Genomic DNA, 20,371 nt, shown 5'->3' with positions numbered 1-20,371 from the left:
ACGTTTGCACGCAAAAAGTCTCTGCTCAGTTCCTGGCATCTTCAGGCAGAACTGGAAGGGCGGGAGGAAGGATCCTCCTCCGAAACCCTGGGATACGCCTAGCCTCTGCCACAAAGATGATTTGGAAATGTATACGTGCTAAATATGCTTCATGGATGGGTCTCTCACAATAAGTATGCAAATATGCAGATTTACTCATGAGCAGTCTTGTTGACTTCAGTGAGTCTGACCTCCTCCATGTGAGCTGTGTCTGTCTTCCTGGGCGTTTTCCGGACTATGAGATTTGCCATGGGTAAAGCGTTGCAAAGTGTTACGGAATAGTGCAACAGTTTAAAACTGAGAGTAAAGCATTACTCATGCTTCGTTGTAGGCTGGTGGGTGGCCATTCATATTTTCCGTGCCTTGCAACATGTTTTCAAGGCAGGGCTGTCCACATTCTCCTTGAAACGCGTTTATCTGCCCCTCCTCCTGCTGCATTTGGGCCAATGGAGTCGCGGGGGGCGGGGGGACGTGTCGACCACTTTTTTTAAAAAAAATTCGGCTGCCTTTTGAGTTAATCTGCCAGCAGGGGCGAGCGCTGTTCCAAAACAATGTATTTTGTCATTGCAGCCTTGTGCAAGCGATTCTGGCGATTAAAAAAGAAAATTCAATGGCGGAGGCCATAATAACAGGAAAGAGAGGCAGGAGGCAGAGGGGAGGCGACCAGTGAGGGCGAGCAATCTGTAGACGGGGTTGTGGGGAGCGGCAGAACTTTTGAATTCGGCCAAACCGAATCTGAGAACCAAGCCCAGTAGCCTCAAAGTTGCAGGCAGGGACTGCAGCCATCCATCCATGGGGAGAGGAGACTGGGATGGGCTGCACTGGGCTTGCCCCCTGCCCTGCCTGCCTTCCCAGCTCTGGCTGGCCCATCTGGCTGGGCGGCGCTCCATCTCCTTCTGGTGGTGGCAGAGCAGCAAAAGATGGGGGGCAGAAGGGAGGGAGGGAGGGAGGGAGGGAGCAATCAGCCTACTGCGGCCGCTCTCAGCTGTCCTCCTCAGCCCCTTTCCCCGCTTGCTACCAGGTGGACACGGGGCTGGCTTGGCAACCCAGTTGGGGTGGAGCTTCCTGCCACTCTGAGTGCCCCGATTCCCAGCTGGGGGTCAGCTAAGAGGGAGGGGGGTCCACTGCCCTGCCTAGCCAAGCACACCTCTAGCTCTTTCAGCCTCTGCCTGCCCCAAGTACAAGAAGAAAGAGAATTTTTAAAAAAAAAATCATTTTGCATGAGCGGCAACATTATTTCAGGAACGGGCGGGATGGGGCTATAAAAACCGTCACACTGTGATTTGAACCATCCACACCACAAAGCACTACGACGCGTAAAAAACCGGGCAAGCCTCCGAAAAATGGGGAAACACAGCTACTTGCCTGCAACGCATTTACAACGTGTAGGGGTGCAACGCAGCAATAAAATCCAAAACAGGGCATGGGGAATATGAGCGGCACCAGGGGCATAACTAGCATTAGGCAAGGGGAGGCAGCTGCCTGGGGGCCCCCCTGCCTCGAGGGGCCCCCCAGAGGCAAGTCACATGTGAAGTGAGTGTGTGTGTGTATCAGCGAGGGGCCCATTTCAAAATTTTGTCTCTGGGCCCACTCCAGCCTCGTTATGCCCCTGAGCGGCACCCTGCTGACAGCGCAGCGAGCGCAATGTCAAAACACTGGCAATGCAGAGGGGCACTTATGGGGCACGTTGCAAATCTGTGGCAGCGTGTAAACTGGAAAACGCCCCTTTCCAGCGACAGTTCATCATAGGAACACAGGAAGCTGCCTTAGATGGGCCAGACCATTGGCCCATCCAACTCATATCGTCTACGCCAGGGCTGCTCAACTTCGGCCCTCCTGCAGATGTTGGTCTACAATTCCCATAATCCCTGGCTATTGGCCACTGTGGCTGGGGATTATGGGAGTTGTAGTCCAAAAACAGCTGGGGGGGGGGGCTAATTTGAGCAGGCCTGGTCTACGCTGATGTATACCAAGCCAGTTAGTAGGTTTCAGGCAGGAGTCTGTCCCAGCCCTACCTGGAGCTTTCCTAGACAGCAGGCTTTACCGCAGGTATACTGCGAGACTTTACTGCAAGTTCGAAGTTGCAAAGAAAGAAATGGAAAAAGACACAACAAGTGGATTTTTTTTACCCTGAGTATACATCAGGCTACGCTCTAACGCACAATGAAAAACCTGAATCGTGTGTGAAGTGCTCCCTGATAGCTCACAGGGACTTCGGGGTAAACGTGTCAACGCACACCTCCAGTCCGGAGGAGCTGCGAACTAAAAACTGGGTGTGAAAAACCTCCTGGAGATGCTGTCAAGGCTTGAACCTGGGACCTTCTGCATGCAAGCAGATGCTCTTCCAATGAGCTATGGCTCCAACCCCAAAGGGAGATCTCTCACAGCAGGCAGCACTCAAACGCTGGGCTTGGGGATGCTTACCCATCCAAATGTAAACTAGGGCAGGCCCTGCTTAGCAAAGGGGAGAATTCCTGCCCACTGCTGCCAGACCAGCTCTCCTCTCCACTGGACAACAGCCTGTTTCTCTGCATGGTTTGCCTCAGCCTGCCCCCCCCCCCCGCGCGGCCCCTGCCTGTGAGCAGCTCCTCAGCCTTTCCCCCGCTCTGCGCTTGCTAAGGGGACGAGCACGTCACTGGCAGCCATGGGCAATGCTGATGCCACTTGCAGAGTGCCCTGGATGGGCGCCCCCGAGGACAGCCGCCTGCCAGCTCACATCAGCGCAGCGGCCTTTGAGGAGCGGTGGAGCGGCAGCTGCTAGACGAGATGGTGGCCAGGAAGCCGACGCGGCTTCTGCGGAGGCAAGGGTGCCCCTCCACCTGCTCAGCGCGGGACACCTTTGTATCCAGCCCACTCCGGCTTGAAAAAACCCAGCCCTGCTGGGAAAGATCCAGCTCTGCTGCAGCACAGACACACACACACCAATCAGCTTTGTCACCGGCAGTTCTCCCAGGGAACTTCCCAGTGAGCTGAGCCACATGCCTCCCCCAATTTCAACCGGCCACTGAAGGATGCCTCCAACGCCTCCCAGCTCAGCAAACCGGCTTGTTGCAAGTCTTGAGCCGAGATCTCCGGATGTCACAAGCAGAAGAGGAGCCTAGCATCTCCAGATAGGGCTGAGCGAGACTCCTGCCTGCCTGCAACCTTGGAGAAGCCGCTGCCGGTCTGTGAGGACGATGCTGGGCTGGATAGACCAGCGGTCTGACTCGGTATATGGCAGCTTGCTATGTTCCTAACAGGCTTTGCCTGCAGCCTAGTGGCGTCCTTGAGAATACCCTTTTCGTCTCTCTCATATACAGTGTGCAAAAACCGGGCTTTCATCCGCCTAGACCAACGTAAAGGGCTGCCTTTGAGGCAAGCCTCTCTTCCACCTCTCCGACCCAGGTGGTCCAGCCATCCCCAACAGGGCTCCCACAGAGGGCGCAATGCATCTCTGTAAGCACACGGCACTCTGCAGGAGCGTCTCTGCAGTCTGTGGTTATGGACTTGCCTTAAAGCTGCGCCTGATCAGCCAGGCCTGCCTGAGATTTGGCCAAAGGATGCGAATACTCCTTAGTGGTCACTTTGAGGTCTCTCAGGTGGGTGTTAATTGCCAGAAGATAACTTCTGGATGCAGCAATCTCTCTGGAATGTCTCGAATGGGGGAGGCCACTGGGAGTTAGGGAAGGTGACACACCCCACTGCCCTCCAGCTAAGGAGTGGAGTTGAAGGATCTCCGTGAATGAAGAACAAAAGCAGCAGCGCAGACACAGACTCAGACAAAATTGGGGCACTTCACATAATCACAGTTAGGACAGTGAGAAGCCTCCTACCCTGATTCAGGAGCTACCTGGGCTCCCATTTGCTGGTTGTCTGTCAGTTAAAACCAAGGTTGAAGGCGCCACCCAACCTAAGCAGCGGGTGGGTCAAACGGGTTTTCTGCCTACCTCGCTAAAGACCTGGGTACAGCTGCCGGGGAGGAGGGAGCCCTCTGATCCAGCGGCTGATTAGCACACCAGCACGGACAGTGCCTCTGACCCTGATTTTAACTGACAGACAATTGGCAAAGGGCAGTGCTCACAGCTCCCGAATTAGGGTAGGATGCTTCTGACACCCTAATTATGATCGTGTGAACTGCCCTATTCACTCAGAGGAAGTCACAGAGAGAGTGCTGAGAGTTAAGGGCACCTTACACAGGAGCACAGAAAGCTGCCTTGTACCGAGTCAGACCCTTGGTCCATCTAGCTCAGTATCATCTACAGAGACTGGCTTATTGGCAGAAATCTCTCTCAGCCCTCTCTTGGAGATGCTGCCAGGCAGGGAACTTGGAACCTTCTGCATGCAAGCCTGCAGGTGCTCTTCCCTGAGGGGAATACAGTAAAGCACTCACATGTAATCTCCCATTCAAATGCAAACCAGAGCAAACCTTCCTTAGCAAAGGGGACAATTCATGCTTGCTACTGCAAGGCCAGCTACTTTGTGAGTAGGGTCTCTTTGGGGCAGACCTGTGAGGGAGTGAGTCTGGCGGCCTCACAGGAGGACTCCACATTTGCTCAGACATGTATGTATGCTTGTAAACACAGCAAATGTTTTTAAATTGCCATCAGCCAACAGTGCTTTCTCCTCCAAAGGGGCAGTGCTGCCCTTAGAACTTCTCACTGCTCAGGGGAAGGGGCTCCCGCTACACACTCACACAGTAGGGCTGTTCACATGACCCTTAAGTGGGTACCTCAAGCACCCTACCCAGTTTCAGGATCTGTGTGCACTTCCGGTTTCTGATCATGAGCAAGTAAAAACCTAGGTAGGAGGTAGGAGGTGAGGAACGTGATCACCCAGGAGCCTTGCGCTGGTTAGGAGGGTGCCATCCGAGCCAGCACCTGTCCCCAGCTGTTGAATGAAACGGGAGGGAAAGCTGTCCTACCCACTGAGAGGCTCCCACACAACCATTCCTCCCTCCTCCTACCTAGTTGTTTGCTCACACACAATTGAAAATCAAGAGCACACACACAAACCAGGAGAGTCCAAGCTGGGGGCATTTAAGCTTTGGGGCACCACATAGGCCTGATTCCAATGGGGATGAGGGCATAGCTCATCAGTAGAACATCTGCTTTGGGTGCAGAAGGTCCCCGGTTGAATCCCTGGCAGCATCTCCAGATAGGGCTGGGAGAGACTCCTGCCAGGCACCTCGGAGCGCTGCTGCCAGTCAGTGCAGAGAATGCTGAGCTTGAGGGACCAAGGGTCTGACTCAGTATATAGCAGCTTCCTATGCCCATTCCCATCATGTATGTAAACAAAAGCATGTCTCTGCACCACTGACTCCTCATAGCTCAGGAAGCAGCACATGAAGCATCAACTCACCCGGGGAATCCCATTCATGTGCCTCCTCAAAGCCTGCAGGGTGTTGAGCGCATCTCGGGTTCCAGGCTCTATTTCTTCTCTCACCTTCTGGTTGGCAGCAAAAGCACAGATCACGCCACCCCTGCAGAAAAGGGGTACAGAGCCTCAGGACAAGGAATGACTTCCTCCATCTGACACAGTTCACACAATCACAGCAATCCTAGTTAAAGAGTTAAACAGCACCACTGAGCCCGGCAGAGCTGACTGCGGGAACCCAGAATTGCTAGGCAACCCTGGTTTGTGTATTGTTACGCAATGAAGCTATTCCGATAATCGCTGGGCTAGGCGCTTCACCTCGAGGCGCATCACCTCCACCACCTCGAGGCGCTTCACTTTGCTCGTGTGAAGCACCTCATAGTGAGGCTATTCTCACGATCGGCTAAAATCGGGCTAGGGGAGCCTAGCCCGATTTTGGCAGACCGTGAAGAACACTGGGCTCACAGGTGAGCCTGGTTGCCTCACAGCAGGTAACCCGCTTAGGAAGCCCTCCCCTTAGCCCAGGTTAGCGGAGTGAGTGCTAAGCTAACATGGGCGATACAGTCGTGTGTTGCCATGGCATGGCTTCATGCCGCAGCCACTCACGAGGAGACCCTCGACCGGGAGGCTAAAAAGCAGCCTCCCGGCTCGGAGGTTTCTCCAACATACTCTGCGTGCTTGCACAGAGCATGCTGGAACTCCCGGGGGCAACATGGCCCCCGAATTCCCAAGCCCCCACCGGCTTCATGAGGGAGCCGCCTGAACGGAGTTGTGTGGGAGGTCAATCTGGCCGCCTGGGGAGGTCTAACGACCATCTGTGGGGAGAGCGAGCTTAGCCCGCTCTCCCCACAAACCCTCTGGAGGCAGGTCTCACCAATTGTGAGACCCGCCCCAGTTTGTTGCCGTAACCATGGTTAAGATCTCAAATGTACAGTGAAACCACGGTTCAGCTTGCCAAGCTAAACTTAACCCCAGAATGCTTGTATAGGAAGCCACCAGCCAGACCTGCTTGTCACCTTGCAAGCAGAGAGGCTGGAGAGGTAGAGGAAGTGCCTTAACCACAAGATACAGGTGTAACCATGGTTAACGCAAGCCATGGAGGCTATTCCCATGGTCAATGGAAAGGAGCTTCACCCACTATCCGTTGACTGTGGAAACCACCAGGCTCGCAGGCAAGCCTGGTGCTCCCAAGGCAGCTAGCACACCTAAAATACCCCTCCCTTGCAAAATTACTGGACATCCCAGATCTGGGATTGTAATTGCAAAATTAAAGTAATTGCAAAATTACTTGCAAAATGAGAACAGAGCAAGCACTCCATTAACCTCATTTTGTTGCTCGTGTGTTGCCGCAGCACACGGCAACACACGAGTAGACTCCTCAAGGGTCTCTCCAGGATGCCCTGTGTGCTCGCATGGGGCATCCTGGAACTTCCGGAGTCTGGCTGGCTCCCGATCCCCGCCACCCCTGCCGGCTCCGTGACAGAGCTGGCAGTCATCTGGGCGGCCAATCCGGCCACCCAGGGCTCTGGGCAGGATCGTCCATGGAGAAAGTGGGCTTAGCCCGCTCTCCCCATCGACCCGACAGAAGCTCTTCTCGTGGATCGTGAGAAGAGCTTCATGGTTTGCAAACCCACTTCAAACAATGGTTTCACATCCTGAGGCCATTCTCACAAGCAAGCAAAACCGGGCTAAGAGAGCCCAGCCTGGTTTTGCTCACTCATGAGCGCCTGGTGGCTGCATGGCAGCAAGCCCACCTATTCAGCCACCCACTGGCCGTGTGTCTGGCCATGTGTCTGAGGGAGCAACCCTTCCCTCCGCCACCTGACTTCTGCCTCCCAACTTCAGATCTGGGACGTCCAGTGGCAGAGGAAAGTGCTGCTGCTTGGCTGCCTGACGCTGGTGGGCCTAGCCCTGGGGTTCCCAACTGGTGGTCCTCCAGATGTTGCTGAACTATAGCTCCCATCATTCCCAGCCACAGTTGGGCTGGGGCTGATGGGATGATGAGTTTGTAGTTCAGCAACATCTGGAGGACCACCAGTTGGGAACCCCTGCTTTAGACAATATGGAAGGTGGAGAGGTGGAAATTGGGGGTTGTGCCCTCAACCTAATGCTGGCCCTAACTATTTCAGTGAAAAACCACAGCACCTTGAAATGTGCCCAAGAGACAACTGGTAGCCAGTGCAGATGCTGGAGTGCTGCTGGCACCCTGTCCGCCACCAGGGGTTTCACCTTCCGCCCCCTTCAACTAACACCATTCCTCTCAGCTGCTTCCCAACCCGTCCCATCCATCACCTCCTGCTGCCCCTCACTTACAGGATGACCAGGGTGATGAGAAGCAGGCAGAACATGAAGAGGTTGCGTTGACAGAGGAGGGAGCGGCTGTACACCTTGATCCGCCCGGTGCAGCACCTGTTTCTCCTGAAGCAGCAGATGCCCAAGCCGATCAGGGGCATGGCCACAAAATACACAAGCGCAATTGAGGCACAGATGATGTATCCTGTTTGGTAGCGGAGGATCTGGAGGGCAAGGGAAGAAGGGTTCAGAATGCCGCCGCAAGGATGCTCATGGGTGCAAGTCACTTCACGAGTATTACACCCATCCTGCGTCAGCTTCATTGGCTACCGGTCCGCTTCCAGGCTAGATTCAAGGTGCTGGTCTTGACCTTTGAAGCCCTACACGGCTTGGGGCTGGAGTACCTATCGGACCACATTCACCCATATGAACCTGCCAGGGCCCTCTGCTCATCATCTCAGACCCTGCTCATGGCCCCACCACTAACAGAGATCCGGTTGGTGAGGACTAGAGACAGGGCCTTTTCGGCTGTGGCCCCTCCCTCCCTCCCTATTTTTAAAAAACATCTTAAAACACACCTTTTTAAGGAGGCTTTCTAAAGCTCCATTATTATTATTATTTGTTATATCTGGTAGGTTCTTTAGCTTTTTATAATTTTCAGTTTTAATTTGAACCTAATAATGATTGTGGTTTTTAATTTGACACCTCTTTGTTTGTTTAATTTAGTTAGTTTTATTACTTTAATTGTATCTCATGTCTATCTTATTGTTGTGAGCCACCCCGAGCAGTAGTGCACTGGAGGGGCGGGGTATAGATATTTTAAATAAATAATAAAAATAAAGGAAGAGTTCTTCAGGGGAACATTCCTGGGCCTCTGTCCCTTGCCCCTGATCCTAGCCACCCCTAGCACGCTTCAGGGGTCTCCAAGGCATGAGTCTCATTTACTTGCAAAATAGCCCTATAGGAGTGAGGGAAGTGGAAGCTGTAGATACCCTGGGCACCATCTGGACTAGTAAGTCATGACTAAGAAATCCATGAGAGAAGTTCGTCCCATTCATTTCAAGGGTACTTGGTCATGACTAACTTCATTTAGATGGTGTCCTTTGGAGATTGCAAGGACATTTTGCAAATGAGGAACCAAGAATGAGCGAATGTTGCTTGTCTGGGTCTACCCAGAAGGGGCCTGGCTGGGCTGGGATGTGAAGGATTCCTTCCAAGTCCACCATGGGACCTTGTGTATATGCATCCTCCCAACAACATCCTTGGGGCTGCTGCCACTAACCCCAAATCTCAACCTTCCCTTACAACACGCTGTACCCACTGCCAGTGCCAGCCCCCCACCTTCTGCCCCAAAGTTCATTCCTCCATTCCCCATTCCTAGATCCACTAAGACCATGCCTCAGACAACGTCTTCATGAAATCGTGTGGACAGATCAAAAACAGAAGCCCCAAGAGGTGAAATTGTGACCAAGCCAACCTGGGCCCTGAGCTCACAACACACCTCCCTCCCCACCCCCTCCCCACCTCTCACCCCAGGCTGGATTTTCTTCTCTCTCACCTGAGAAGTATTAGCAGATGGTGGGTCTTTCAGGGCATCCCTCAACAACTCTGTGAAATGAGGCACATGACAATTCAAACACTTTTCAGAGTAACAAGATTCAAACAGCTCCACAGACATTAATGTTCTTTTAGAAACCATGTCTATTTTAAAGCATCTTAATTTCTTTAACAAGCACATCATGCGATCTCTCCTGCCAGGGTTTTCACAGTTTCTTCTTCTCTGGACACCTGGAAGGCAACCCCTAAACCCTGCAAAGCTTCCTTGCCAATGTGTGGCCCTTCCAAACTCCCTGGGAAAGGCTTTATTTTGCTTTTGTGCCAGGTTGTAAAACCCAGCAACTCAGAATTCAACGCTGCAGTAAGAACAGCCATCAACTCTCAGTGATGGATAAATAATCTGCCATTCAACCCATCAATGAGGCAAAATAAGAACAACAAAGTTGTTATTGTTGCTGATGTTACTGTCATAATAACCAAGGATCTTCCTGTGACCACAGTCTAATGACAGCTATTTGACTACCATATCCACATCTGGAAAATAGCTGACAGGGGCGCTTTCCAGACTAGCTGCTCAACAGCAGCAGAATGCTTCCGTTCAGGCAAATCGCAAAACATAAACAGGAGGGGGAGCAGTCTCACGAAAACTGAAAAAACAGCAACCTTTTTATACCGGACACACAACATCATAGCACTATATTGCAGTGATTAAATTTGAAACAAGGCATCGGAAATGTGAACGGCACCCTGCTGTCAGAGTAGGGACTGCGGTGTCACAACACAGGAAGTGCGGAAGCACACTTCCGAGATACACCATGACCCCGTTGCAGGGCCTAATCCGGAAAGCACCCAGAGCACTTTCCAAATTAACCCCTACAACAGTGTCACAACCTATCTGCAAAGTGTGCTTCCATACTTCCTGTGTTGTGACACCACAGTCCCTATGTTGTCAGCGGAGTGCCGTTCACATTTTCAATGCCTTGTTTCAAATTTAATCACTGTGATATAGTGCTATGACATTGTATATCCAGTGTAAAAAAGTAGCTGTATTTTCCCGTTGTAGGGAAATGTTCCTGTTGTAGATTCTGGGGATTGTTTTCAATTCGATCCTGCCAAGTTGAAGCATTTTACAACAGTTGCAGCAGGTAATATGGAAAGCACCCAGCACCTATTGGCCACTCTAGCCCAGGGGTAGGCAATCTTGGCTCTCCAGCTGTCACTGAACTACAACTCCCATCAGCCCCACTACCATTTATTGTTGCAAGGTTGCCCACCCCCCCTGCTGTAGCCCCACTTCATTTGCACAGAAAAATGACACCAGGCTAGTGGAAATTGAGGTCCAACTGTTAACAGATGTTAACAGATGCTGTAGATCAGGGGTTCTCAACTTTGTGTGCCCAAATGTCGTTGGACTACAACTCCCATCAACCCCAGGCACAATGGCCTAAGGCTCAGGACCACAGCAGGGAGGGTTTCTATGCCCCTATGCTGTGCCCCCAATCCGAACTGCCACCTTATAATGTGACATTTTAGAATAATATATAGGTCTGAGGTTCTTAGGTACACATTTAAGATTCTACTTTTTTAAAGTCCTGTTTTTCCCCTTTAAAAATCAAGAATTTATCTATTTATTTGAATAGATATTAATTACAATATCTTACAAATTAATTAAAAAACAGCATACCATTAGATATCTGCAACACTAATGTATAATATATACCTGAACATAACTAGTGCTCTTAAACTCTACATGATATAAACTTGAGAAATGTGCTTAGAAAACAAAAGGAAGAAGTGGGGAAGTGTTGGGCATATTTAACTGAGTTAAAATTTGAGAAATTAATATCTTGGGCTAGGAGTGGGGCTGAAAAGAAGTAGTCTGAAACTAAGACTGTATTTCGCTGGGTGTGAGGAGAAGTTAGTATTGGGAAGTGATTGCTACATGGCAGCAGGGACTTGAGGAAAAACTGGGGAAATCTTTTTTTTTTTAATGGACAGTTATATACTACTCTTCAACCAAAAGTTCTCAAAGCGGTTTACATAGAGAAATATAATTAATAAGATAGGTCCCCTGTCCCCAAAGGGCTCACAATCTAAAAAGAAACATAAGGCAGACACTAGCAACAGCCACTGGAGGGATGCTGTGCTGGGGTTGGGTAGGGCCAGTTGCTCTCCCCCTGCTAAATATAAGATAATCACCACTTAAAAGGTGTCTCTTTGCTCAGCATCTTAAGGGTCCCAGGCGAAAACACTGGGAAGGGTCTCCAAGTGGAGACCCATAAGGTCAGATGGCTTTATGGAGTGGAAGAGACGTTTAAGGAGCAGCTGGCTAAGATATGGAATAAACTAGGAATGCTGTTGGTACCTGCTGAGAGTGAAACTCACAGACCCTATTACATGGGACAACGGTCTTACGTTTTGGAACCTAATCCCGGGAGCAGGTGGGGTACCAACCTGGGGTTTTCCCACATTTATCCCAACCCAAAAAGAAATCGGTTGCCCTGGCTTTAGGGCTGCCAGTTTTTTAACCCGCCCCTGCAGCTGCTGTGCATTTTAAACCAGGCTGAACAGCAGGCAGGCATGACCACCAGGTGAGATAAAAGCTTTCCTTGCTGCTGAAAACTTCACCTGCTAATTTCGATCTGCCATGTGGACAGCAGGAAAGGCTCTTTTTTCTGAGCAGCTGGCAACCCTCCGGCTTGCAGCCCACGGGAGGAAGCGGGCTTACCTGTGGGGAAAGGGTTTGGCTGGACCACGTCAAGGAAACTCTGGACGAAGCCGTAGAGGGGATCCATAGATCCAGCGAGGCGATGGTGGACAGGGACCCGCTGGTCAGCACCCACGTCAGCAAACTGGAGGGTCAGCGCAGGGGCCGCCAACGAGCATTGCTGAGGCTGGCCTGGAGCTGGGAGAAGGAAGGCGGAGGCCACCAGCAGGAGCCATGGACACCCCACCCCAGAGCTCCGGGCCCCTCCGAGCCACCGCCAGGCCTGCATGGATTCAGAGAGCAGGCTCGGCCCCAGACGCGATTGTAACTGAGAGGGACGAGTGGCAGGAGCCAGCATGGAGTGGCTCTCCTCCTCCCTCGGACCAGCACGGGGAGAGGTCCTTGCTCTCCCCCTCCTGAGCTGCCCCTCAGAGCCCCCACGCCGCACTGGCAGGGCACAGGACAGGACGGAGAGCCATGGCCTCCTCTCTGGGGCGCTTCTCCCCCTGCAGCTGATCAGCTCTGCCTGCAGCCGAAGTGCCTCCAGAGGGAAGGGAGAGAAAAACCTGCCCGACAAGTTTGGAGCCTCTTGATGACACAGGCTTCTTGCTGCTGCTGCTGCTGCTGTAGCTCCTCGTGGGATGGGGCAGGGTGCGGCAGCCACACTGGGCGGAGGGGAAGGAAAGAGTGGATGCAGAGCTTTCCCCAGGAGCCGTCCAAGGACTGTGCCCAAATCTTACTTATCCCGGCCCCTCTGCTGCCTGAGCCAGCCGGCCACACGCGCTTGGTTGCCGCTGAAGCAGGTGGCAGCAAGAGCTGACACAAGCCGTGCGCAGATTCAGGCAGCCAAGAGGACGTGGTGACTGACTCCTGGGGTGGTGAACTTAGCTGGCGAAGGGCTTTCTGTCTGTGTGGCCACAAGCACCTGGCAGGGTTGGGATTCGACCGGCGAAGGAAAACGCAGAAGGAGCTGTGGTGAACTTAAGACATTTTGGCGCCTGGGGTGAAACGCTAAAATGGCACCACCTGGCTCTAAACTGGGCGAGAACCATCTTTGCTGTAAATGACACCAAGAGAGGAGATGCGGCAGCAGTCAAAGGGCACCTCCAGCAGAAACGGCCACCCCAGGCTCTCTGCTTCTTGTTGCTTCAGGATAAGGCCAGCCCTTGCCAATCACCTTGGCAAGAAAGCCCCCCTCTTGTGGCCTTGTTGGGTTTCTTTTCATGTCAAACTAGGGGCCTTAATTGACTCTAAGGCTGTTCTCACGCGAACCCTAACCCAGGACAGGGAAGCCCAGCCTGGGTTGCACTGCATGTGGGAACTGCTGGGATTGGGCCCGATCCATCCCACTGAGGCAGTGCTGCCTAGCCCTGCTTTGAAACCCAGCTCTTAGTCAGGGTTAAGGGCTTGAGCGAGCCCTTAACTCGGGCTCTGGGATCGGGTGTTCACCGGGGCTGGATTCAGCCCCAGCGGACACAGAGACGGGCGCCTAGAGCACCCGTCTCCTGGGGAATCCCCCAATTCATCATGCATGTTGTGCGGTGCATTGTGGGATATCCGGAGGCCAGGACACGCCACACAGGGTGGATCGTCTGGGAGTATGGTCCGTGCTCCCAGCAAGGTCAAGCACAGGTCTGTGGGGGAAGTGAGTTCAATTAGCCTCCTCCCCTCCCACTCTCCCACCCGCTGCCCTGCCCGCCTGGTCATGTGACCGACCTCTCTGTGTCATGTGCCTCCTCTTAGGGGACTTGTAATTAGTCCAGGGGTTCTCAAAATCGGGTCCCCAGATGTTGTTGGACTACAATTCCCGTCATCCCCAGCTTCCATGGCCTTCACCATTGCAGCAGGAAACTGTAGTCCAACAATATCTGGGGACCCAGGTTTGAGGACCCTTGTATTAAACCCATTCTGGAGTTGAGACCTTCCTGAAAGCCACACTAGCCAGCGGACAGCCTCTTTCCTAATGCCAGAAGCACAGAATAAGCTGTTGGGACTTGGTGGAGAAAAATGGCACTTTGCACATGTTCATAAAGAGTCTCCGAGGCTATTCTCACAGAGCGGGGAAAACAGGCTAAGCCTGGTGGCTCACCTGCCAAAGTAGCCCTCCCCTTAAATGAGGCTAGTGGAGCAAGCTGACCCCGTTTTCTCGATTGTGAGAAGCCGGAGCGCAGCTCCACGCTGCAGCGACTCACAAGGAGACCCCTGACCAGGAGGCCACAATAAGCCTCCTGGCACCGGGAGTCTCCCTAGAACGCCCTGAGCACTTGTGCAGGGCATTCGGGAACTTCCGGGGGCCGGTAACCGTGTGGGGTCCCCAGGGAGAGCGCTTGTGTGGAGAACCTGCTTGTGTGGAGAACCTCTTGGGAGGGTTGGAAGGAAATATCGGCAACTAATGAGGCTCTCCCCACAAGCAGTGTGGTGAGCTGGGTGGGGTTGGGCGGGGATTCAGCCCTCCTTGGGCGGCCGGATCGGCTGCCCACACAATTCTGGGGAGCCTCCCAACGTCGGGGGGCTTGATGTAGCCTCCTGGATGGGGGTCTCCTCGCAAGTCGCTGTGGCACGGAGGCCCACCGTGGCAACTCATGATGCAGAAAATGGGGTTAGCAGCGGAGCGCTCACTCCGCTAACCTCGCTTAACGGGGTGGGGGAGGCAGTTAAGTGGGCTAGCCATGCGGCTCCCGGGGGGTTCACACGCGTGGGGGGAACCTGGGCTGGGTTCCCTTAGCCCAGTTTCCTCCGTGCTGTCAATAGCCTCAATGTGTGATATGGTGTTTTAGATTTCTGGGCTTCTAATACAAATGTCAGGCCTTGCACTTGCAAGTTACAGGTAAAAAGTCAATCCCAGTGATTCTGCTCTTCTTCTGCATGTGACAGTGACCTGGGATGAAAGAAGATACATTCTAGTCTTGTCTTCCAGGTACATAATGGGTCGTCTGGAACAAGGGCTACTTGGGCTTGGGACCATTATGTCTGGATAAAGAAAAATGCATCAAAGCAAATGCTTTTTTCAGTGGCAGCAGCTATTCAACAGTTAAAGCCTAAAAAGCCATTCAATTCTGGAAAAATCTCATGTGTTTTATACTAGTTTTGACCAACATCCAGGCTCAGTGGGAGACAGCAGAGAGCTGGAAACCTGATGGTCAGTTTCACCCCAGAGTTATTTGCTTGAAATGTTTGTAGCGTACACCTTCCAACAACATGCCTTTCTTAAGAAGCTGGCAGTACAAAATTAGGGACAAGGCAACCCGTGTACTATTGAATAGATTTTTCTTGGTGACCCGGAACAAGCAAGTGGGGAGAATGAAAACAGACCTGAAAATGGGACCGCGGAGCTCAGCTGCCTCCCATAAATGGAAGCCTCCTGGGGTGGCAGCCGCCGAGGGAGACGATGCAGGTGAGTCTCCAGCATTCCTAAAGACGAGCCCGGACTTGCCCATCCATTCCTTGCAAACCAAGAGGCCTCCCACAGGATGCCTGCCTAGATAGTTTCACTGTGCCAGCCTTTGGCAACACAACAGTGTGCTCCTAACCACTAATAGACTCAGCCCTGAGATAAGCTGATTTGACTCCCTCGGTTGCATCTGGCTGCCACAGATCATGGGAATTAACACCTTCTCTTCCTTGTTTGCGAATCAAGCAGCATGTCTCACCAATACTTCTCCTTCAGCTGGAAGCTCACAGCAAGAAGCCAAGGCTCCTGAGCTCCTGTCCTAGTTTTGATGCTGATTCTTTCGATACACAAGAATCAGCAGAAAATCCCCACATGGGTCTCATTTATGGCCAAGGCTGTGCGCATTCCACACCACTGCTGGATCAACATCCAGCATACCTTACAAAAAGAAGATGCTGTAAACACACGGAGCGGGTAGATAATGCAGACCTACCAAGAGATGTTTCAAGTGCTAATTAATCGGATGCATCATGTGTTGCTAGAATCCTTGAGCTGCTGTCAGGCTCGGCATAGTCTACTTGCAAATGTCTGCAGCCCCAAATATCCTGCATAATGATCTGCTGTTGCAGTGCTTAGGTATTCCTCATTGTGCTTTGAAACATTAAACAGGAATCCTAAGAGCCATAAACTAAATAGTGTGTTTCTGCCTCACTGCTTTGCTATTTCTGTGGCACGGAAAGAGAATCACTCAGATTTCCAATCCAGTCCAATTTTGGAACCAACCTTAAAAGACCTGGTGGTGATTGCTTTCCACATGCTTTCAGCTGCAGCTCTCTGGCTTCCTCTGCTGGCTAGAAGCAGAAACAATGGAGGAAGAAATGAAGAGATGCCCTGGAAAAGTTAACGAGAAGTAAATGATTACTTTTTGCGCATTATGGATCTGAAATTGCTATCTTTTATAAATCGTGTTCAAATTTTGAACAAAGCTTTAACAACTGGAATTTCAGGTTCCAAATTTCTAAGGGCTGGTTTACACATTATGCCAAATGATGTGAGAATAAAGTCATTGCTTACTGAAGGGGCAGAGAGCATTGTCCCATTCCAGAGAGCTGCAGGTGGGAGAGCATGGCATTTTTTGAATGTCCCCATGTATAAAAATCTCCCTGCAAGTGGAAAACTAGCACAGCAAGGAGTGGTTAGAGGGTTGGCTCTCCTCTGATGTGCTAGCCTTTTTACTTCCAGAAATTTGAATACTTTACATGGAAGAGCATTCAAAAAATGGCATCCCCCACCTGCTCTCAAGTGTGACAATCCTTCGGACCACCTCAGCATTCTGCTCCCTCATTCTGCATGCAGAGACCAGACCTAAGAAAAACTTTCCGGACAGCAGCTCATATGTCATGACCCTGCCCTGAGCAGTAGAGCAGAGAGAAAACTTGAAGAGGAGGAAATCGTTGGGGCTGGAAGAACCAGGCTCGGACCCAGGCCCACCAGCTAGGAGACCCCTGTGTCAGAAACCCCAGAACCAGAGAGAACACCTGGCAGGGAATATCACAGCTGAACAGATATCTGAATCCAGGCCTCCTCAGTGCTGGTTTAAGCATTGCATCACACTGCCTAAAAGACAGAGGTGAAGAGACCAGGAAATTCCTAATTTGAACCTTAAAAGCACTAAATGGCTTAGGCAAGCCACTGGTCTACCTTACAGGACTGTTGTAAGAATTACTGAGATAAGATAAGTGAAGTGCTTTGAACAATCTAAAGTGATATATAAATAGTAAGTATTTCTTGTTGTTATTGATCTTTGAAAAAAATGAGTAACAATTGCATATTTTTAACACAAAAAAGGGTGGAATAGTTTTGTGTCCTGCAGTTGCAAACCTGTGAGACTGTCAGGGATGCAGAATTCTGGAGAGCTCCAACGAAGCAAGAAGGGCCACTTCCAATAAAGTGCAGGATATTCAAAACTGATGTGCAGATTCCAAGCGCGATCTTAATTCCTGTACACATGCTGCTGCAGGCTAAGTCCTAGGACAACACCAAGCAGGGCCTTTGCATGATTTCTGCAGCGCCACCTGCTGACCAGCTCTGCTGTGCTGAGAAGAATTTTGTTTTCCACTTTTGTGGCAACTGGGGATCTTCTTGGGATGCAAGAGTCAGAGAGAAGCAACCCGTACAGGAAATTTGAGGGCTTATAGTTAGGGGGCCAGAGAGAGAGATATGTGCCTCTCTATGGGACATGCTCTGTCAAGAACTGCAAATCCCTCCCAGAGTTTCTTCGATTCTGCAGAAAGAGAAGGAGGGACAGGCAGCAGAAGGGAGGGACAAGCCTTATACGAAGCAGGGACCTTTGAGATGCTTTCAGGAAAACGCCTCAGAATGCATGCAGGTCAAAGAATTAGGCCTCTGGTTTCTAGAGTGCATAGGACAGGGGTGCCCAACCTGTAGTCCTCCAGATGTTGCTTGACTACAACTCCCACCATTCCCCGCCACAATAAATTGTGGCTGGAGACGATGGGCGTTGTAGTTCAGCAACATCTGGAGGACCACAGGTTGGGACCCTCTGAAATAACTGACACTCGATCCCTGAGCCAGGGAACAGCATCTGCCTGTGTCATCTATGGTGGTGTATATGTAATACAAATGAATACATGGCATGCTTTTAGTCCTGGAAATAAATTTAGGGACCCAAGTTTGAGGACACTGCTCTAAGCTATTGCAACAGGACTTCAGCAGAGTAAGTTGGTCAGGACATCTGCCAAGATTACAAATCAGGAAACAGATACTGATGCTCTTCTCACGATCAGCGAGAACAACTTCTGGTGGATCTGTGGGGAAAGCGGGCTTAGCCCACTCTCCCCACAGACGAGCAGCTTCCAAGTCCTGGGTGGCTGATCATGGGAACAGCTTCACTAAAATCACCAAAGGAAAATAAATCAGCATGATCTCAACAGCAGGGAGACTCATACAAACTCAGCGGATTGTGATGAAGTTTCACTGGTCGTGTGAACCTGCACCAATGCGCTTTATGGCCCGAGATGAATCCAAGATTCTCGCCTTGGTGTGGCTTCACACAATCACATTAGTGTTGGCAACCCACACGAAACCTAGGCTCGAACAACTGTGTGGACCAGGTTGTTGCGTGTTTGTTTAGCAGGCTTCCCAGCTGTAGTGCATAACTTGCACAGCAAAAGTGCTATGAAGGTCACGGAGCTCGAGTTGGGGGAATATAATGGAGTCATGACACACAGCGGCACAGTTAATTGCGGGTTGTGCGACTCCGAAGTACATCAAAGCACTCTCTATTTATGTCTGTGTCATGCTCCTATAAATGTCTGAATTTTTCCTTCATAGATTATACGAGTGCAGTCGCTTGTACTTTGGCAAAGCGGGTAGAACAAGGTCGAAAGGACCCGGCTTCACTTTCACAACATTATTTCCCCTCCCTGTAAGCGCAAAGTGACAGTGATGTGCTGTGATCACAATGTGGCCCAGGGCACCGAGCTTACCTCACAGCGCCCAGCCATTGTGACGGTGCTCCAGATTCTCCTGTTGACGAAAGCGGGAGAGAACGCAGTGGTTAAATTTTAATGAATACGCTGAAACGCAAAAATGAAAGGTTTCCTGGTCTTTCAAATTGTAGGCTCAGAGATGGCTTTTAAAACATTAATGAGCTTGAAAGCCTAATTTTGTTTAGCAATAAACAGTGAGAATAAATCAGCTCAGAGTACAGAACTGGGGTGTAGGGTTTTTCTCGTCTCCAGAGCTATTATTTACTGCTTTCAGATGACTCAAGATCCTTGGGTCATCTGGCGGGGACAAACCATAGACACAGCAATACTGGATGGATGCTGTGCTGGGGCTGGATAGGGCCAGTTGCTCTCCCCCTGCTCAATAAAGAGAACCACCACTTTTAAAAGGTGCCTCTTTGCTCAGTTAGCAGGGAAACGAGTAGCCATTGACACATAATGAAATAGTCTTGTCTAAACCCAATCTAAAGCCAGCACCGCATCCTGTAGCAACGAATGCCACAGACTAATTATTTTGTTCGTTTGTACATGTATCCCTCTGCTGGGCCACTCTGAGGAACAGGATGATAGCCTAGATAGGTGTCAGGATGTATTGACTGTGAGGTGTTGTGTGTACAGCTTTAAATGCGAAGTGCAAGTCACTGTGTTACAGCAGGTGGTGTAACTGGCAACATGTGAAGCCCGTTAACAAGTAATAAGGCCCTGAGTAATGGCCTGTGGTGACTGGTCACTACTAGTATAAGAGTCAAAGCTCAAACCAGAGCAACCTGTCCACAGTGGTCAATGCTGCACCACTGTGGTCTACCTGCTGTATATGTGCCTTATGTTGTGTAGCTGGACTTATTGAGACAATACATCTTGTAAGTGTCCTCAACTTCAATATATTCTTTTGTTGAACTTATACCTGTGTGTGGAGTGTTCTTACTCAACCAAGTGGGACACAGGTGATTTACTCTGCAATAGGATGCAGCACCCAACAATAGGTCTTGGCCTGGATCCATCAAAACTGTTTTTATGTTATGCTCTCGTGAGCATGCAGCTTCATTCAGCCAAGATGGAGGCAGAATTCTAATCTTTCCTAGCAGAAAATTGAAATTGTGGCGTATTTCTGTCTTTCCATTCACGTGTGTAACACATAACCACCATTAAGTCACATGTAGATTATTATTATTTTTACATTTTATATCCCGCTCTTCCTCCAAGGAGCCCAGAGAGGTGTACTACATACTTTAAGTTTCTCCTCACAACAACCCTGTGAGGTAGGTTAGGCTGAGAGAGAAGTGACTGGCCCAGAGTCACCCAACAATTCTCATGGCTGAATGGGGATTTGAACGCGGGTCTCCCCAGTGCTAGTCCAGCACTCTAACCACTACACCACGCTGGCTCTGTGAATGGAAGGACAGAAATATTCAAGAAGTTCATGTGTTCAAATTTCTGAGTTGCCAATAAATGAACTGATAGTTAATGAGGTAAGGCTGGGGTTCTCAAACTTGGGTCCCCACA

The 20,371-nt window shown here is 50.9% G+C and overlaps 1 protein-coding gene across 7 annotated transcripts in view; it reads right to left on the bottom strand.

Annotated features, from left to right (window-relative positions):
• Positions 1–20,371, bottom strand: part of PROM2 (prominin 2) — a 62,858-nt gene that overhangs the window by 33,953 nt on the left and 8,534 nt on the right. For 4 of the 7 annotated variants that reach the window (XM_053269711.1, XM_053269712.1, XM_053269713.1 and 1 more), the window contains 5 exons: positions 18,848–18,887; positions 16,122–16,229; positions 9,242–9,291; positions 7,705–7,907; positions 5,377–5,497 (listed from right to left, as the gene is read on the bottom strand). In XM_053269711.1, the coding sequence (XP_053125686.1) occupies positions 5,377–5,497; positions 7,705–7,844 (261 nt within the window). In that variant the 5' untranslated portion in view covers positions 7,845–7,907; positions 9,242–9,291; positions 16,122–16,229; positions 18,848–18,887. The other 3 variants (XM_053269708.1, XM_053269709.1, XM_053269707.1) reach the window with 3 other exon arrangements.

The sequence above is a fragment of the Hemicordylus capensis genome, chromosome 8, assembly GCF_027244095.1.
Source record: "Hemicordylus capensis ecotype Gifberg chromosome 8, rHemCap1.1.pri, whole genome shotgun sequence".
Lineage (NCBI taxonomy): Eukaryota > Metazoa > Chordata > Lepidosauria > Squamata > Cordylidae > Hemicordylus > Hemicordylus capensis.
The sequence above is the reverse complement of the archived record's forward strand: the minus strand, read 5'-3'. Positions and strand labels throughout refer to the sequence as shown.